Genomic DNA, 18,632 nt, shown 5'->3' on the forward strand with positions numbered 1-18,632 from the left:
TTGGAAGAGCTGATTGAGTCCCCAGCTTCAGCTCCGGTGGTAGCCGTCCGAGGCAGGGAAGATGGGCGCGAAGCCGGCTTGGATAAACCGAGCGAGTCCACTGCCACGGCTCCGGTGGAGGTCATATAGAAAAGGTGCATATAGAAAATATAGAGGTGCATATAGAAAAGGATTCGCACTGACAGTAGGGCTGTAACCGTCCGTGTTTGGGCTATCAGGCGAGGAAGTGGAGGAAGAGGAAAGAGATTTGCTGTTCCACGAGTCGGAAGAGTCCCCACTTTCCGACCCAGGTCCGGCCGAAGACAGGCGAGGAAGAAACAGCACATCTAGATCAGGCAAGCTGTCAGCATCAGCTGGGCTGAGCGAAGTCTTGCCTGAATGGGATAGAACAGTACGAAAAAGTTCTGGTATAATGTCAGGTGGGGGGGCAAAGTGGAAGTGCTATCCAGGCCTCGGTGCCAGAAGACTTGAGAGCGGATGACAGAGGAAGGGATGACCCCTCGACCGATGCGCCTGCAGTCGAGGGCCGGCGCCTTCCATGCCTAACAACAGAGACGTAGGAAGGCCCAGGCTTGGTCATCATAGGGGGCCTGGTTTGGCTCTCCGACGGCGTCGGGTCATTGCTCGGCCAGGGAAGGCAGGTTGGCAATTGAAGGCCCTTGGGGCAGGATCGCCAGTGCTCTAAGGCCCCATCCAGCTTGTAAGCTCGAGGGAGAACACGGCAGCACCTGCTACAGGTGATCAGGAACTCGGCGCGCGAACCATGGAATGCTCGCATATGGTCCTGATACGCCTGCACATCTCGGTAAGGTCGAGATGCCCTCCTGCAAGTGGAGAAAGGACAGAGAAGGGGGAATAGATTGGGGAGGGTGAGGCAAATAGGGCAGACGGACTGCAGTCTATTCGACCTCAGATATAGTGGAGCTGACTCGTGGCATGCGACAGGTAAGCCACTGTGTGGTGTGGGATCACGGATCGGACACTCGTCGCCACGACGAAGCAACGAGTTTGTGAAAGCAATAGACTCTACCGGTGAGGCTTCACCATCTGGGTTGAGTGGGACTGAGTGCCCACTCACAGGAACCTGCTTCCTCGTCGGCCAGCCTAAACTAGTGGACTCAGCAGACGGGGAGGTAAAATCAACACCGGCCAGGTTATCTTGAAAAGTCTTTGAACCTGTGCGACTTAAAGGGCGTGACATAATCAGTAGAAAATGTATAAATATAATATATAAAAAGTTGGTTAAGTTTAAGATGTTTCGGAGTTTACAGCGACAGCTCAAAGTTTAGAAATTGAAAGTAATGGATTACAAAAACAATGAACTACTGACGGATTACAAGAGGGTTGAATCAGAGGTTACTACTTAAAATTTGATAATTATTTTTTTTACGTAGACTCAACGTTACTAAATGCAATTAGGCTTTGAATATCAGTTAATTACGGTACTGCAAATAAGTTTAATGAGCTAGGAGGTTAAAAAAATGCTTTGAGAACAATTGACTAAAAAGTCAATTGTGACGTCACTACTTAAAACTTAAACCAACAAATAGGGTGATCCTTTGATTTGAAGTACGATTAGTTAGGATCGATATAAACAATTGTTCAAAAGACTTTAAAGATAAAGAGAGGATTATTGTTCAAATTATACGGTATAGAATTTTAACAAGATAAAGTTATGATTCAAGTGAACACTTCAAGAAGAAAGGAAGTTATGGAAGATGCGTGTTTCAGGTGCAAGAAAAGGAAGATTTGGCAGACAACTGGCAACACTAGATTACCAATGCAGGAGTTTGAATGCCGAGATTTCGAAAATTAATTGAACAAGGGTGTTTAATTTGGGTAAAAAAAAAGGATTTTCGGATGGATTTATTATTGCAATAGAGGCACAAGTCTACGAATTAATTAATTTAAGTAGCAAGATACTAACTGATTAGAATTAAGGTTAAAAAATGAAACAACAAAGTGAAATGGAAAATTAGGCTAGGAATTAATTTAAAACTCGATAAAGCTAAATTTAGGTTAAACAAATGAACATATAGCAATTACTGTAGTACACAATTAACATGACATAAATAATTACAGTTTTATATGATTCCTTTCTTGTGAAATGTTTTTCCTTTTCTTCTTAAACCTTGTTTTTCGGGGGAAAAGATAGGGATACCCAGCCCGGGCTGGAATTGCAGATCCCAGGGTTTGATTGAGGTGGAAATAGTTAACTAGGATGGGGATAAAAAAAAGGGGGGTTTTTAGAACAACTCACTTTTTCTTTAAATTCTTTCTTTTCTTGACTGAGATTTGGAACTAAGCATCCAGTTATTCGCAGTCGCACGACTGAACGGTGATCTGAATCTAACTTTAAGCTTTCTTTGTAGCCTTTTCTTTATTTATTTCAGCACTTTCGCAATAACAACTAAATCATCTGGCTCACTTACTAATCTCTTTTCAACTTTCTTAAGCATCTTTTTTGTTGAATTTGTATTAGCTTACGTTTATTTTATGTTATGTTGTCCGCTCACTATCTTGTCTCACTATCTTGTCTTATAATATTTAATATTTAAGTGGTGACATTTTTTTCATTGATGATGACACTGACTGGCGTGGTCTTTGAGCTGGAGGTAGACCATCTGAATTCAATAAGAAATTACTATTGGTAGTTTGGTACTGCCAGCAGACAGTGGGTCAGTACGCATTCAGGAAGTGTCAAAAGAAAAACCTGAAATATCACTCGGTGATGATCCGGAGCTTTATCTATTTTATATAAGTATTTATATAAGTCGAAAGTAACCACACATCATTAGCCAATCTTTAAAACATTGTGTTCTATTTCTCTTGCCTTCAATCGCACTTTTTTCTGTTGGTCATCATCGCTTCGAATTTTTATGTCTATTGTTGGAAGTTTTTACGTAATTTAACGTAGAAAGTAACCGCTCACACATCATTGGCCAATTTTTAAAATATTGCGTGTTTTATTTTTTCTTGCCTTCAATCGCACTGCAGTATATAACCTGGTGAAATTTTATTTTGTATGTTATTTGCTCTGAGGATGCTCATTGTCATGGTGCGCGAAACGTCAGTGAAGCAATAAACCATCTTGTTTGTTGTTAATTTTACGTTCAATTTCATCAGATGAACGTAGCAACTAGTGCTAGAAACGGTGAGTCTTTATCCTCGGACTGGGAAAGCATCTTGCAGAGCTTAATCCTGGCAGTTTCGCATACTTGTAGACAATGTAGAGGCTTCGAATCACTGACGCAGGTCTGGTCACCGAGATTGACAGAGTGAAGTTTCCGATTGTTGAAGTCTTGTTGCCAGGGAACTATTCCATCCATTAGATGCCGCTAAAAGGAGAGCAGTCCTTAACGTGCGTTGCTCAAGCGCACACCCCGAGAGTCAAACCAGCGCCGCTTGATCTTGAAGCTTCTTCATTCCAGAAGTGACACGCTAACCAATTGAGCTATTGATGCAATTCAGATGGAAAACGTCATGAGATAACAGCTAAACAGCTGGCTAGTCATTATATTGCATAAGAAACTCCACAAACAACACATTTAGAAGTTTTAAGGGTTTTCCCAGTTTTTCCCTGTTTCCCCCAGTTTTTAACAGTTTTACCCGGGAAAACTGGGAAAAACCTCCCAGAGGTTTCACCCAACCAACCCTGACAATAATTAACGAGATTGACCACACGCGCTATTTAGGAATCACAATAGATAACAAACTCAATTGGAATAAGCACACTGATAACCTTTCGAAAAAATACCCTTTTCTCCAGGCGTACTGAGTAAACTTAGACTAAAAGTTACTGCTTTTGTAGTACCGTACTGTTTGTTTGTTACGCAATGTTGTATGGCTTTTAAAATACTACGACAATTTGCTTGGGTCGCAAGATTTTACCAAACTAAATTTTTTTTAATTGATTGCCTTAAAAACTGGGTTGGGTCGCCTTAAAAGTTGGGAACCACTGTTATAAATCACACAAGCATTTGAATTCTATGAGGTCGGCAAAGCTAGAGTATGTGCTCACTTTTTTAATTTTAGTTTAATTGTGAGCTCATTTCAGGTTATCTGAAGAACAAAGCTGGAAAGGTGAAATTCTTCCTTTGAAGTTTGTGAAGTTGCAAACTGTCAACAACCTCACAGTGAGACCCTTGATTTACTGTTGTTCGTATAAAGCTATAATTGGAAAAACTGTTCATTTTTAAAAGTAGTACATTTATGAAATTCCTTGCGTTCTTCTTGTGATTGTGTATGTGTAGTGAGCCCCAATAAGATATTGAAGATGATGATTTATTTAACATATAAAAATGGGATCGTGCTCCATTATAAACTGAATAAATGTTAAGATATTGTTTAGGTGTTTTTGACGATAGTTAGGTGTTCAGCCGTACTCTTCATGACAGACCTCTGTCAAAACTCCATTCAAACGTATTTCTATTAAGATATCCCACTCCAGTGTGAAGATAAATGAGCTATCTTTGTGAAGTCTGGGTGACGTGAGGTGTTTGGAGGTACTATCAACTTTTATGGTCTTGCAATCTCATCCTTTTACCTCAGGGTTTTAAGGTTGGCATTGGAATGGTAGAGGTCTGTAGCATGATGAGAAAAGAAAGCAATCTTTGACAGTACAGGTAGAGTGCCAGTGGGGCTGAGGCGAAGACAACCTGTGATCATCTTCATGGTTTCATCATCAACCTTGTAGCATGTGCTTTGTGCACTGTGACATCTGGCCGGAGGAGCATGCTCGCCAGCTTTTTTATAATGACCACAATACAGTACCTGTATAAAGTGCTGCAGTGTAAGCACTGTATGACGATTTAGCCAAGCATCTCTGCAGACATGTGAGTGCCTGGTGAACAGATAGTTGCCGTCTGAATTTCCGGTTATTCAAGTGAAAGAGTGTTACCTTGGTTTTGTCTCGGTTCAATCTGAATCTCCACAATCTCAGATGCTCCGAATTTTGAGCCATATCAGCTGTGAGTATTTCATCAACAGTGTGCCATCGCTTGTAAGAGTACAGTAGTGCAAGGTTGTCAGCACAATCATACCGGCTTGACTTCGATGGCAGATTTTTTTAAAGTTTACCTTGGCACATGTTTGGTTGTCATCGCCTGGACGTGGTGATTGACCTCTGGCGCAGCTCATGCACGCTGGTGAAGGCCAGGTCTGGGTTGGTTGTGGTTTTCCATCAGCCAGATTAAAAACTGGTTGTTTTTGGTCAAAAAATAGCTGGACTCAGGTTTCAAGGACAATACTATCCGTATTGATATATCGATAGCCACGGGTGGTGTTGTGAAAATTGAAGTCTCCAGCATGCACGGAGAGGATAGCAAAAACAGCAATGATTATGTAGCGTTGGCTCGGTGGTTAGTACCAGGGTTGTCGGTATTTTACCCGACCCAAAAAAACCCGGGTGGGTTTTTTTTAAAAAACCGACTTAAAAAAACCCAAAAAACCCATAAAAAAACCCAAAGCATCGTATTTGTCCAATTTTTATTAGAAAATCGAAAAAATGAGCGAAAACACTACAAGGCACTTAAAACAAACTTCAAGTTAGGACTTAAAGATGTGATTTTGAAGTAAATTTCCAAGGATAAAGTGAAAACGCAGTGGATATTTCTGTACAGTGCACAAAAATCAAGTAATGCCACTTTACAGTACACTAAAACTCATTATGCAAGAAGGCCTCATAGCTGAACAGCCCTAGTGCATTATTTTATTGAGTTATGCCAGCATGTACTGTGAGTGAGCAGTCTGAGCACTTCATTGATAAAAAGCAGTTTTGAGGTGACATAAGCATGAATCTACCTTTTTTGCATGTTTTTTTTTATAAAACCCAAAAAAACCCGGGTTTTTTCAAAAAAACCCGGGCGGGTTGGGCTTTTTTAAAAAAACCCGGGTTTTTCTCAACCCTGGTTAGTACACGTCCTTTAGAAGGCCTTCAACAAGCTCCCACCCTTGAGAGAAGCGCAGGTCTGCGTGGAAGCTGATTATGGTGACCAGTGCTTACAAAGGTGTCTTAGTTCCAGAGCCTCCTCACTGACACCAAACTTCATGGCTTTACAGGGTGCTGCAAAAGTTCTTGGACATGTTTTGTAAATTAATTTAAAGTAGGTTTTAATATGTTTACCCGTTACTATTATTCAACATGGAATGCAATAAACCTTATCTTTCAGATTTCATTACTTGGGTTCTAAAATTTAATTTAATTTTATAGTATGAGAGCTAAACGTGAAGCCATTATTGAACTCCATCACGCAGCAAAGACAAACTCTGAGATTGTAAAACTGATTAAAGCTCTCAGATCAACAGTTTATCACACTGTGAAGAGATTTGAGGAAATTGGAAATGCTGGAGATCGACGTCGAATCAATCAATCAATCGTTTATTTATCAAAAAACAAAACACAAAAGTGACATAAAACAATAATACATACAATGTTTAGGTTTTGTTATTGATAGGGAGACAACGAAACGACCATACGGTCAACTAGTCAGTTGCCACCCTGGAAAGAATAATTTGAGTTATGAAACTAATCAACAATTTAACCAAATTGGTTACAATCAAAAAAGAAAACACAAACAAGACTAATACTTCGACTAGTAGCTTACAATTAATTGTCAGCTTCATAAAATTGTGTGCGAGATTTTCCAACAAATAGTAATCATGAAAATCAGTGGACACTGGACACCATGACAATAGACATTGTTGAATGTAAGAGCTTAGGCCAAATGAAGACCCACTTATCAAGTATCATAACTTTGCAAAGCTGATGCTTTGCTATGTTTTTTAAAATCATAAAAAGATAACTTTTTGAGATTGCTTGGAACCTCTGACCACACCACTGGTCCAAATACTTGTATGGATTTTTTGCCAAATTCTGTATTAGTGCGTTTAACAAAATAATTATTGTTTGCTTGATATCTAGTGTTATGGTTGTGGATGAGTGAAGAACTTGTGAACAATGCACAGTAGGCAGAAGGGTACAAGTTCATGCAGACTCTGAACATGTGTTTTTTTACTTCCAGTGTACATATGTCTTCCAGCTTTAAGATATTCATTTAAAAAAATAATGGACTGGTATGGGCTCTATAATCGCTTTTTGTGATTATTCTTATTATTCTTTTTTGCATTTTTCTGAGAGGGTCTAGAACTTTGTTGCAAGCTTTACCCCAGCTAGTAATGCAATATTGAAGGTGGGAGTAAATTAAAGTATAATAAACGGTTGTCAATGTGTCTGAATTCACATAATCTCTCAGTTTTAATAGTGCCCAAGAACCCTTTGCAACTTTCCCACAGACTTGTTCTATGTGGTGTTTCCACGTTAACTTATTATCAATATAGACACCAAGGTACTTGATTTGATCTTTTTGCTGAATTGGTTTACTCCCAATCTTAATGTTAACATTTCTTATTTGTTTTTTGTTTGTAATAAGCATGTATTCTGTTTTTGTAAAATTTATTGATAACCTGTTAAGTTTCATCCAGTGGAAGTGGAAGACCACGAACTGCTAGGACTCCAAAGTTCGTGTTAGGCGCAACCCAAAGAGATCCATGAGGACAATGGCTGTGAGTAAAAAAAACATGAGAAAAATTGTTAAAACTGAGTTGAAGTTGTTGCCTCTCAAAATGCAAACCTGCCAGTACCTCACGGATCTCCAAAAAGAAAAACGATTGACTCGAGCGAAGATTCTCCTCAACAAACTGAAAGATGGTACGCACACAGATGAAATTATTTTTTTTCTGATGAGAAGTTGTTCACAGTTGAGGCGATTTTCAATCGACAAAATGATCGAATTCTTGCAAAATCATCAGCAGACATTCATGATTCCGTAAAGTGGGTTTTCAGGCGTCAAAAGCCCACATCCGTCATGGTTTGGGCCGCCATATCCAAGACATGGAAATCTCCTCTCATTTTTGTCCCTCAAGGTGCAAAAGTGAATACAAATTCTTACATTGAGTTGATTTTGACTCCGGCACTTCGAGGGGCCAAGAAACACTTCAAAGAGAGGCCATTCACATTCCAGCAAGATGGAGCACCGTCACACACGTCAAACAAAACACAGAAATGGTGTCAGGACAATTTTCCAAGTTTTGTGAACAAGGAACTTTGCCCCCCCCTCCTCATCACCAGATCTGGACCCCATGGATTTTTCTGTTTGGTCCATTTTGGAGGCAAATGCTTGTGTTTAGTCTCATGAATCAGTGGATGTTCTAAAGCGCTGCTTGGAAAAAGCATAACTCAAAATACGAGATGGAAAAAGCATAACTCAAAGCACTAAATGGCATCTATGGCACAGCACCACTGGACGAAGCTGCACTGACATGGCTTTCGAACACCTCCTTTGAATAACCAATCATATCTCATTCGAAATAAGGGAACGTTCAAATATTACGTAACACCTTCGAGGAGGAGGGGGGTTTATGCAAAGCGTTACATTAGCGTCACATCGGGGGGGGGGAGGGGGTTCAAGGGACACAATCATAAAAAATCATAAAATTTAGTTGTAATGGAGAACTGAGCATGTAAAAATCAAAAAAATTAATATAGTGTAATGTGTAACAATTCCAACCATGATAACAGCATAATTATTTGTGTAACGATTGTGTTGAATGCATTGATTTAGGTTAACATGTGGTTGCGTAATCAAGTCCAGTGTTGCCTGTGGAGCTGGAATGAGAAAAGGAGCGTAACTAGATACTTTCAGTGCATGTTTTAAACGTCATTAGACATAGACAAGTAGACGCTGACACATAGCCGTACGAGACCAAACCATTTTGGGGGGGCAGAATGTAAATTTGCCCAAATGTGCACGCTTTTGTAGAAATTGCCCAAATATAATGCATGCGGTGTGTGATAACAGTGAAAAACTAACATAACAAGATCACCAGCAGTGGCGTAGCCAGTAATTTTGAAAGGGAGGGTTTTGACGATGTGTTTCGCTTAAGGCGACACCCAGCAGTGGGGGGTCTGGGGGGCCTCCCCCAGAAAATTTTGAAAAATTACTTTAAATTTGGTGCATTCTGGGAGTATTTTCAACAAAAATGTGGTTATGAATATTCCTGTAAAAGGGTGCTGGCCGGTGGCATAGCAAAAGGATAAGATCATGTTTTCTTCAGCATGTTTCGGAAATAAAGCTACAAGTCTCTATGTTTTCTTGTTGCTAATTCCTGGCTGAGATATTTGAATGTTTGGTAATGGCAAAACTCGCTCTTTGCAATACCCACCCCCCCCCCCCCCCCCTGGCTTCGCCACTGATCACCAGCTAGCTAGAATTTCTTACCAAAGTAGGCTAATCAAGATAGAACAACTAAATTCATCTTTGAAGATACCTTGCTTGTGCATTGCTCCATGCTTCTGCACTTTGGCATAGTAAGTAGGAGTAACAAATATTGTTTTACACACCACAAATAATAAACAACGCCACTTAAATATTCAGTTGTGATGTCATAAAAGACTCAGAAAAATAAACATTGCAGGAAACCGACTCAGGGTGACCATGCGGATTCAGAAAAAACTACATAACAATAGATAAATTATAATTAAATGTAATAAAACACAGACATACCACAGTACTTCTGTTCAAATAAACTTTGTTCAATCAATTAAAGTAGTTTTGATGATACGAATTTTAGTACAAAAATAAAAAGGTCTGGCAGCACTACTTCTAAAAATATGGTTACTGGTTAGGCTAGGTAATTTGATGACAAAAATAACTAATATACAGTATTCTAAGTTTGCATACAAACGATGACGTAGGATTCAAAGAACCCAATTAGCCTAACAGTACGTATTTACATTGATTCAATGTTTGAATATTGAATAATATTCAATCATCGGATTTGCAGAAGGCGTCGTTGGATTTTCAAAAAATCGCCGAATAGGCAACTCGTCGAAAAAGGTTCTTGCCGAATAGGGAACTCGCCGAATAGTAGCAGAACCTTTTATAAAAGTAAATAAACAAAGCTAAGCAACACCTTAACATTACTTTTAACAGGTGTAACATGTTTTTGTTAAATGTTGTGGTGTTGCTTAGCTATGTCCGTTTATGGTTGAAAAAGTACAGTGACCTCCCCACCCGAATTGTTTTATAAAAGTAGGCTATTCACCAGATTTATATAAATTCATATTTTGTAGTTGCCCAAATCAAGATGATGCATTTATTAATATTATGAAAAAAATTAAAGAATTTGTAAATTTTGATGCCGAGGCAACTGCATCATGCCAATTTGGGCAGTTTTATAAATAGACTAGGCTATGATCAGATATTTTCATATTTTTTTGTTGCCCAAATCTAAACGATACAGTTATGTAAATGGAAAAAATTAATGAATTTGTTCATTTTGGGGAAACTGCCTCACGCTAATTTGGGCAGTTGCATAAACAGACTAATCAGTTTCATCAAATAGCCTAATTTCATGATTTCAGCTGCCCAAATCAACACGATGCATTTGTGAAAATTAATAAAATTAGCTATGTTGCAAATTTTGCCATTTAATTTGGGCAGTTTCACAAAACTATTAGAGACATATTTTGGTGGCTGCCCAAATTGGCATGATGCAGTTGGTTAAATGCATTTCGTACTACAATTTGATCACCATGGAATACAATACATCAATACGGGTGTGCCAAATGACAATTTTGCGGCACATTTCTTATGCAAATAAGAGGCTGTACTTAGTTTGATAGGTAAAAGTTACTAAGTTATAGTTTTTCTTAATTCATGCAATTTTGTAGCTTTTTATATAGCAATTTTTGCCCTAATAATTTCAAGATTTTGCCCGAATTCGCGACGTTTTGAAACAACAGGGGGGGCAGCGGCTGCCCCCCCTGCCCCCCTGGCTCGTATGGCTATGCGCTGACAAGATTTCAAGACATTGCAGTTATTGTGGGAGAATGGTGAAAGGATAATTTGACAGCAATGTTTTGGGAAAAAGCGTAGGGCTAGGCAAGGAAACTATTGAGGCCATTTGCAAGCAATGTGTTACTCAGGCGAAATTCATGGCGGAAATTCATGGCCTTAAATCTTGAGTGGGACCTCTGACATTACTTCCTGTAGTTTTTGCCTTAGCAAAAAACTTCAAGTCAAACATTGCATCTACCCAAAGATACAAAAGGATTTAAGAAGCATTAAAGGATCCTTTGATTGAAGCTTATATTTCATTTGTATCATTTGCTTCTGGTGACTTTGAACGGTTTTTAGTCCTATTCCAATATGAAGAGCCACTGATTCACATTTTTTACTCAGCAATGTGCTATCTGATCACAGCTTTGCTTAGTAAATTTATCAACAAAAAAAACAACATATCATCCACAGAGTCAGAAAATCTTGTGCTTGATGTCACAAACAAAGAACTTCAGAAGCCGTTGAACTTGATTGATGCTGGAACACGAGCAAAAATTTTACTCAGTGATATTGCAGTCCTTACTGAAGCTGACTACAAAAAATTTAAATCAGACTGTCTAAACTTTTTTGTGGTTGCTACAAGTTACCTTTTACATCATTTGCCATTGCATTCATCTGTTCTTAAGCAGGCACGATTTTTGCACCCAGAAAAAAGAAATGATGTTGGGAACTACAACTTCTACTGTCAATCCATTGGACAGTCTCCAATTGCATTAAAAAGTGTCGTGCAAGTGCTTTTGCAATTGATGTATCTGTTTCAAGAGAAGAACTTTATGATAAGGCAAGACTGCAGTGGTTGCGGTATCAATCTAAGGATATTCTAGATGAGTTTTACAAAAAGACTGATCTTGAAAGTAACAAATACAGTTTACACCAATTCCCAATCTTCTTACTGGACTCAAGCACAAATCAAATATGGTTTAACAGTAACACCCCTACCAAAAGTGTCTTCCTACAAGAGAATTGACTATTATTAGACAAAAATTGAAGGCCTGTTTGATGATGCTGGGATAAAAAATATCCGCAACTATTTAGTCTGGCAAAATGTTTTCTAACATTAAGTCACGGTAATGCCAGTCCTGAAAGAGGTTTCACCATTAATACACATTTGATTGATTCACATAGAAGTTCTCTTAAAGGAATCACAATTGTTTCACTGAGGATGGTGAAAGATGAACTAAATCGGTATGATGATGAGGTAAACTTTCCCATTAACCGTTTGAGTAATGTTACTAGAAAGTTGGTTTACATGAAAGTTGCCATCTGATCACGGCTTTGCTTAGTAAATTCATCAAAAAAAAAAGAACATATCATCCACAGAGTCAGAACATCTTTTGGTTGATGTCACAAACAAAGAACTTCAGAAGTCGTTGAACTTGATTGATGCTGGAACATGAGCAAAAGTTTTACTCAGTGATGTTGCGGTCCTCAGTGAAGTTGACAAGAAGAAATTTAAATCAGACTGTCTAAACTTTTTTGTGGTTGCTACAAGTTACCTTTCACATCATTTGAGTAATGTTACTAAAAAGTTGGTTTATATGAGCCATGCAAGAAAGATCAAGCCACAACAAATACTGATTAACAGGTCTGTTCCAAAGGAATTATAATAAATTGGATTTCCGCAGAACCTAGAAGTACTGGTTATTCCCAATGTCTTTGCAAGTCTGTTGTTGCGTTGATTTGATTTTTAAAGTGCAGCTTGCTCTGAACTGAGCTAAACAATTTAACCACATTTAAATAATGTAAAGTATAACAAGCTTACAGTAGGCTATATTATGTTTTCTACTTCCACTCAAAAGCTGTACCGTAGCCTATGTTTGCTTTTACGTAATGACTTGCATTGATTGTTTTTCCGTAATCGCTTCTTATCCTTAAACTGTGAAAATAAATACTTTAAAAAAATTAAATGTAACAAAACATCGAGCTCTGATGTAAAATCATAAAAAAATCATAAAATTTTGATGAAAAATCATAAAAAAATCATAAAATAACCAAAAAAATCATAAAATTTTTGACTTTTTTGGCATAAAATCATAAAAAAAATAGGAACATCTTGAGTGGGACCCCTGATATCCCGACAAAAGATATTTTTAATCACGTAACTCAATATTCAGCGAATACTTTCCAGTTAAGTCTCTACCAAAATTTCCAACAACTGTACGAATTAATCTAAAATAATCTATATATTGTCAACTCATCAATCAGGTGAAAACCTAGATAAAAATAACTTATCAAAGTTATGGTTTTGATAAATTAAGATCGATTATTCCTGTAGAAATAACAACTTATAATATATTGGGTAGAGACTAGAGGTAACTTTTTAAAACCATAAACAGACATAACTCAGCAACAACACTACATTAAACATTACATTACATTAAACATTTAACATTAACCATTAAACATTAAACACTACATTAAACATTTTTTATATAAAAAATAAGTAAATGTTTTCGGCTAGTCATACAGCCCTTTTCAAGCCTATAAGAGTAAAATTTAGGAGAAATACTATAGAATCATACAGTATCACAGCAAAATCAGGGTCAAATCTAAACATTTGAGAAACTGCTGAGGGCTTACTCTTACCACCCTGAGAATGCCTTGGATGACTGTCTTTAATTGTTGTCAATCGCCCTTGCAAATTCTCGATTTTGGGGACTCACTGTAAGAATGTTACCAACATGAATGACAGGAGTTAATGAGAAAGCGCACTAATTAAAAAATAAAGCTTACTGATTGTCGAGGTAGGCTATTTAACGTATGCGTTACTGTTAATGATTGCCTATGTTTGCGTTAATGATTGCGTTACTGCTGTGCCAAAGCAGTAACGCAATCATACGGGACATTACAGAATCACGTGACTTTTTAGCGCCAGATTAAGAAAGGTAGGACAATTTCCTTCATGAACTCAACTGATTGCAGTCATTGAGATCCTTCTTGCACTCAGTTCAGTTACAGATAAAAAAAAAAACAATGGCAGGCCAGGGGGTGGGAATCGAACCCACACCATCGAAATGACTATTCCTTTATCCTAACCCGTTTTGCACGCTATTGGTAGTGATTCACTTAATTTACCTTGTATTAAAATTCTTTCAAGAAGAATGCTCAGAATATCACCTGTTGAGTCGCATGATTGGCTTACTGCTTTGGCACAGAAGAATACGTAAGTGCCTACTGATTGTCGACGTCTTCTAACCCTCCAAGTCTCCATTCTTTAACACTTTTCTGGTGTCAACCTTTTTGTCACACTCTAAAAAAAGACACGTCCATCTTCCTAGGATACCTCCACCCCAACCCAGTCGTAGCCTACCTCTGCTGAAAAATCGATGCTGATCACCGACCAACTTCGGCGATAAACCTCCAAATCTATATTGATGACTCGACATGTGAAAGCTAGCGGTGACGTACGAGCATCCATGGCGGCTCCTTCCATTCGGTGAAAGCTGCCCTCTCTGAGATATTGAAATGGTTATCGTCCAATTAATGGTCAGCCCTGAACAGTTGCAACTGCAAGTCACTAGTCCAAGCATTGTATTACTCACACATCTACCATGCAACAAAGGGTAGCGACTGTCATAATTGACAAGCAACTATAGTGATCATGTAAGACCAAGTTCTCGGCCACTGCAACCTGCTAGGAAACAAGCTAGTTGAAATTCAAGCGAAAGTAGCAGTCATTCCACACACCGTCCCGTCATCTATCGTGAGTTCTGCTTCCTCTATCGAACAACCACTATTTTAGAAAGTTTTTATCAAAACCTCACATGAACAATTATAAGCTTCTCTCCCGAAAGTTGATTCCACCAATCTCATCCAATTCTCCTCCATCCGTCGGTGGCAACACATTACGTGTAAGACCTCACCCCATTTTTCAGTGCACTTATGTTGAACTGACCTTTCTACTATATCTCACGTGACAATAGAATTTAGCCTATTTTTTGTTTTAATGCAAACTTTTCTTCGCAAAGCACCAGTCATTAAGTCTAAGAGGTTGTTTGTCAAGAACCATTGAGCCAATTGTGTTCGCCTGCCTAACCCCTCGAATAAATCATATGTTTGTCTCCTTTTCAGCTGTTTTTCTCTGACAACCAAGGCAACGAGGCAACAACGAGAATTGAACGGCTCATCATATATGGGAAACCCATCAGCACAACTAACATGGAGGATTTCAAAAGGGTGCGATGCTCTAGAATTAAAACTTGTATTTAGCTATCTACAAACTAAGATATCTGCCAGCTTCTGTCCGGCCAATCGCTCTTGCGTTCTAACTTTCCGTGACTGCTTTAAATGAGGCGGCACTATACTAGCTTGGCACTTCCCATCTTTCAGACAAGCTAGGAAATTTACTTTAATCAGCAGCTTTATAGCAGTACTGTATATTGTTACATCGGTCAAGTAATTTCATTACCTAATAACAAGGACAAGGTAACCAATATACTTTATCATCGTTTCTAGCACTAGTTGCAACGTTCATCTGATGAAATTGAAAGTAAAAGCAACAATAAACAGGATGGTTTATTGCTTCACTGACGTTTCGCGCACAATGACAATGCGCATCCTCAGAGCGAATAACATAAAAAATAAAATTTTATAAAATTATATACCGCATTGCAGTGCGATTGAAGGCAAGAAAAAAAAAAAAACACGCAATATTTTTAAGATTGGCCAATGATGTGTGAGCGGTTACTTTCCACGTTAAATTACGTAAAAAACTTCTTTACGCTAAAACAGTAACATTTAACTTTGTAAAATTTTATTTTGTATGTTATTCGCTCTGAGGATGCTCATTGTCATGGTGCGCGAACCGTCAGTGAAGCAATAAACCATCCTGTTTATTGTTGCTTTTACTTTCAATTTCATCAGATGAACATTGCAAATTGAAATTGCAACTAGTGCTAGAAACGATAATTGTCCTGATGAACACCCAAACTTTTCAGTATTCAATACTTCATTATTGCAGGTGGCTGGGAAGAAAGGCGAGTCTCATTAGCGCTTGGATCTAGTGTCTTGCCTGGATGCTTCGTTCACTCTTGTGCTCTTGGTATTGTTACGTTCTCGGGTTAATTTAACTAATGTGTGACCATTTCTAAACGAGCACCTTCTCCGACAAAGTCATGCTTTCGACTTGCACTTTAATTATCATCAGCATGTCTTTTGTTTTAAAAGTATCAAAACATTACAAAAAAGACATTGGAAAGACAATTTCTTAAAATTGAAGTGCCCGATTTTCGATTTTGTTTACAAATTCCGCATCCAAAAATACGTTTTTTTCTGTGTTATCTTTGTAGCAATAAACTGGCGTCGGTTTTTATTGACCTTCAAAAAGTTATTTTTGTGTGTGAATATAACTGTACTTGACTTTATCGACGTTCTAAATGCGCTTGTGCAAAAGCTTGAAAACTGGAAACGAAGCTGAGAAGGGAAGTTTTGCAATGTTTGAGACTCTTATCTGTGATTGAAGATAACTTGGACATGAATAATTTATCGTCTGAAATATTGCAACATCTTGTCAGTCTCCGGAAAGAATTTTTAAACTACTTTTCTGAAATATCTGCTGTTGATTTAGAGCTGGTGAGAAACCGTTTTGCAATACCAAAAGAAAAAGTTTTTAATGACTTAGGGAGCGTTCAAATATTACGTAACGCTGTTTTTCCGAATTTTTGACCCCCCCCCCCCCTCCCCCATGTGACGCCAACGTAACGTTTTTGTCAACTCCCCCACGATACGCTTTTCCATTACAAAGCCCGTTTTGCCAGTTTATATCAAAGTTATGACGTGGAAACACGTGCTGATGTAATATCTTGGTTTGTATGCACCTAAAGCTTACGTTTGAGACATGAAATTTTAGCTATATTATTTTTTTGGAATTAAAACGTTATATAACTTACCTACTGAAAACGTTTAGTAGCCCACCGTCCAAAATGTTTCGATCCAAACCTTTCATTGTTTGGTTATATATTGAAAGAAACATCACAAAAGAAACCGCAAGGAAAGCTAAGCATCTTCGAATGGGGTCATTTATATATAGCCTAAGGCTGCTACAGTCCATAGTTTCATAATAGTAGTGCAATGCTGACAATGATGTAATATTTTGTGCTGTCACCGGCGATCAAGGTCACAATTAGGTCGTTGTTCTATTGCAGACATGTTGTGCAATGCCCGCCACGTTCTTCTGAACGGTCTGCCTGATGCTCAGCATGATGTTGTATAGGGTTACCAGATACTCAAGCTATAAAGGCCAAATTTTTTATTTACTTCTATTAAGGCTAAATAAACGCTAACAACTTAATTAAAATATTTTTTCGTAAATGCCATTTAACGATCAAGCATAACAGAAAATAATTTAACACTGACAGAGCATAATGACCGGTTCGTTTGCATAATCTGTTTAATAAACAATTAGGCTACTGTAGTAGCAGAAAAACTAGAAACCATTATCACTTTAATTCATCATCAGTAGGCTATGCCTTACTTTTTTTTTTTTGTTTGTTTGTCTTTATCCTGCATTGCGGGAAAGCGGACTTGAGCGCTATGCATCGGTGTACGCCTTCTGGCATACACCTGACCCACGCTGCAGCCGACGGCAATGTCTGTTTCCGGTTGTCTACTCTACTTATGACTTAAATTTGGTACTACCTGTAGTGAAACCATCTACAATTCCTCTATTAAGAAGTTTATTACGCTAAAATGCAACTAGGTTGTTCTGACGACATAAACTGCAAACTGAATTGAGACTGAAAATAAACACCAGTAAAAACGACAAAGGAACTTAAGGCAACGTAACAAAGCAATCAGCAACGAAGCAATCAGCAACAACGTAAATTACAATGCAACTTAAAGCAATAACACGTCATTCACCCCTTCCATAGATTATTATCAATAGGGATCAACAAAAATTAAAGGCGCTAATACATTAAATACATTTAATTAATTTACAAATCTGTTTGGCGGTCGCCTTGAACGAGATGAGCGCCGGGGCATGGTGCGCTCGCTGGAATCACTCGGTATATGAGTTTCCGATGACGGGGCAGGTGCATCTTCATTGACAGACTCATTATTAGTTGTTATTTGTTCGGGAAATTCCACAGATGGATTGTTTATCCCTTCGTTTGGACTCCCGGGATCCGGCAAACTAAGAGTCGACTCGTCAAGGCCACCACGAGCAGTTGGAGCGATGTCACGAATTGACACTGTGGTTTCGCGTCCGTTCGCGAAACGAACGTGCGCGTAGTTCGGAGTTGCATGAGTCATTTCCACTTCTTCGACAAGCGGTTCATACTTGCTAGCACGAACGTGTCGTCTCAATAAAACCTTTTGAGGACATTTAACCCAAGTAGGTATGGAAAGACCTAGACTTGAACGACGCTGAAAATTAAAAAATCGCTCGTGTGGCGTCACGTTTGTTGCAGTACATAATAAAGAGCGCATAGAATGTAAAACATCAGGTAGAACACACTCCCATTTAGAAATAGGAAGATCTCGAGTTTTCAAAGCAAGTTTTACAGAAGTCCAAATTACGTCGTTGTACCTTTCGCATTGGCCATTAGCCCGTGGATTGTATATAGAGGTTCTGCTGGTAGGAATACGCAAACTGTACATGTAAGACACAAAATCCTTAGACATAAACGATGCACCTCTATCCGAATGCACATAACCACATTTACCAAACATTGCAAAAAGACTAGACATGCACGAGATTACAGTTTCAGTGTCTACTTTACTACAAGGAAA

The 18,632-nt window shown here is 38.4% G+C and overlaps 1 protein-coding gene across 1 annotated transcript in view; it reads left to right on the top strand.

Moving 5' to 3' along the window:
- The window catches only part of LOC145780747 (thioredoxin-like protein 1), a 93,927-nt gene extending 77,711 nt beyond the window's left edge, over window positions 1-16,216 (top strand). The window contains exons 6-8 of the mRNA XM_082592374.1: window positions 4,058-4,136; window positions 14,973-15,077; window positions 15,862-16,216. Coding sequence (XP_082448500.1) covers window positions 4,058-4,136; window positions 14,973-15,077; window positions 15,862-15,891 — 214 coding nt within the window. The 3' untranslated portion in view covers window positions 15,892-16,216. The remainder of the gene's footprint in view (window positions 1-4,057; window positions 4,137-14,972; window positions 15,078-15,861) is intronic.
- Window positions 16,217-18,632: the final 2,416 nt, after the last annotated feature.

This window comes from Aplidium turbinatum, chromosome 12 (genome assembly GCF_918807975.1).
Source record: "Aplidium turbinatum chromosome 12, kaAplTurb1.1, whole genome shotgun sequence".
Lineage (NCBI taxonomy): Eukaryota > Metazoa > Chordata > Ascidiacea > Aplousobranchia > Polyclinidae > Aplidium > Aplidium turbinatum.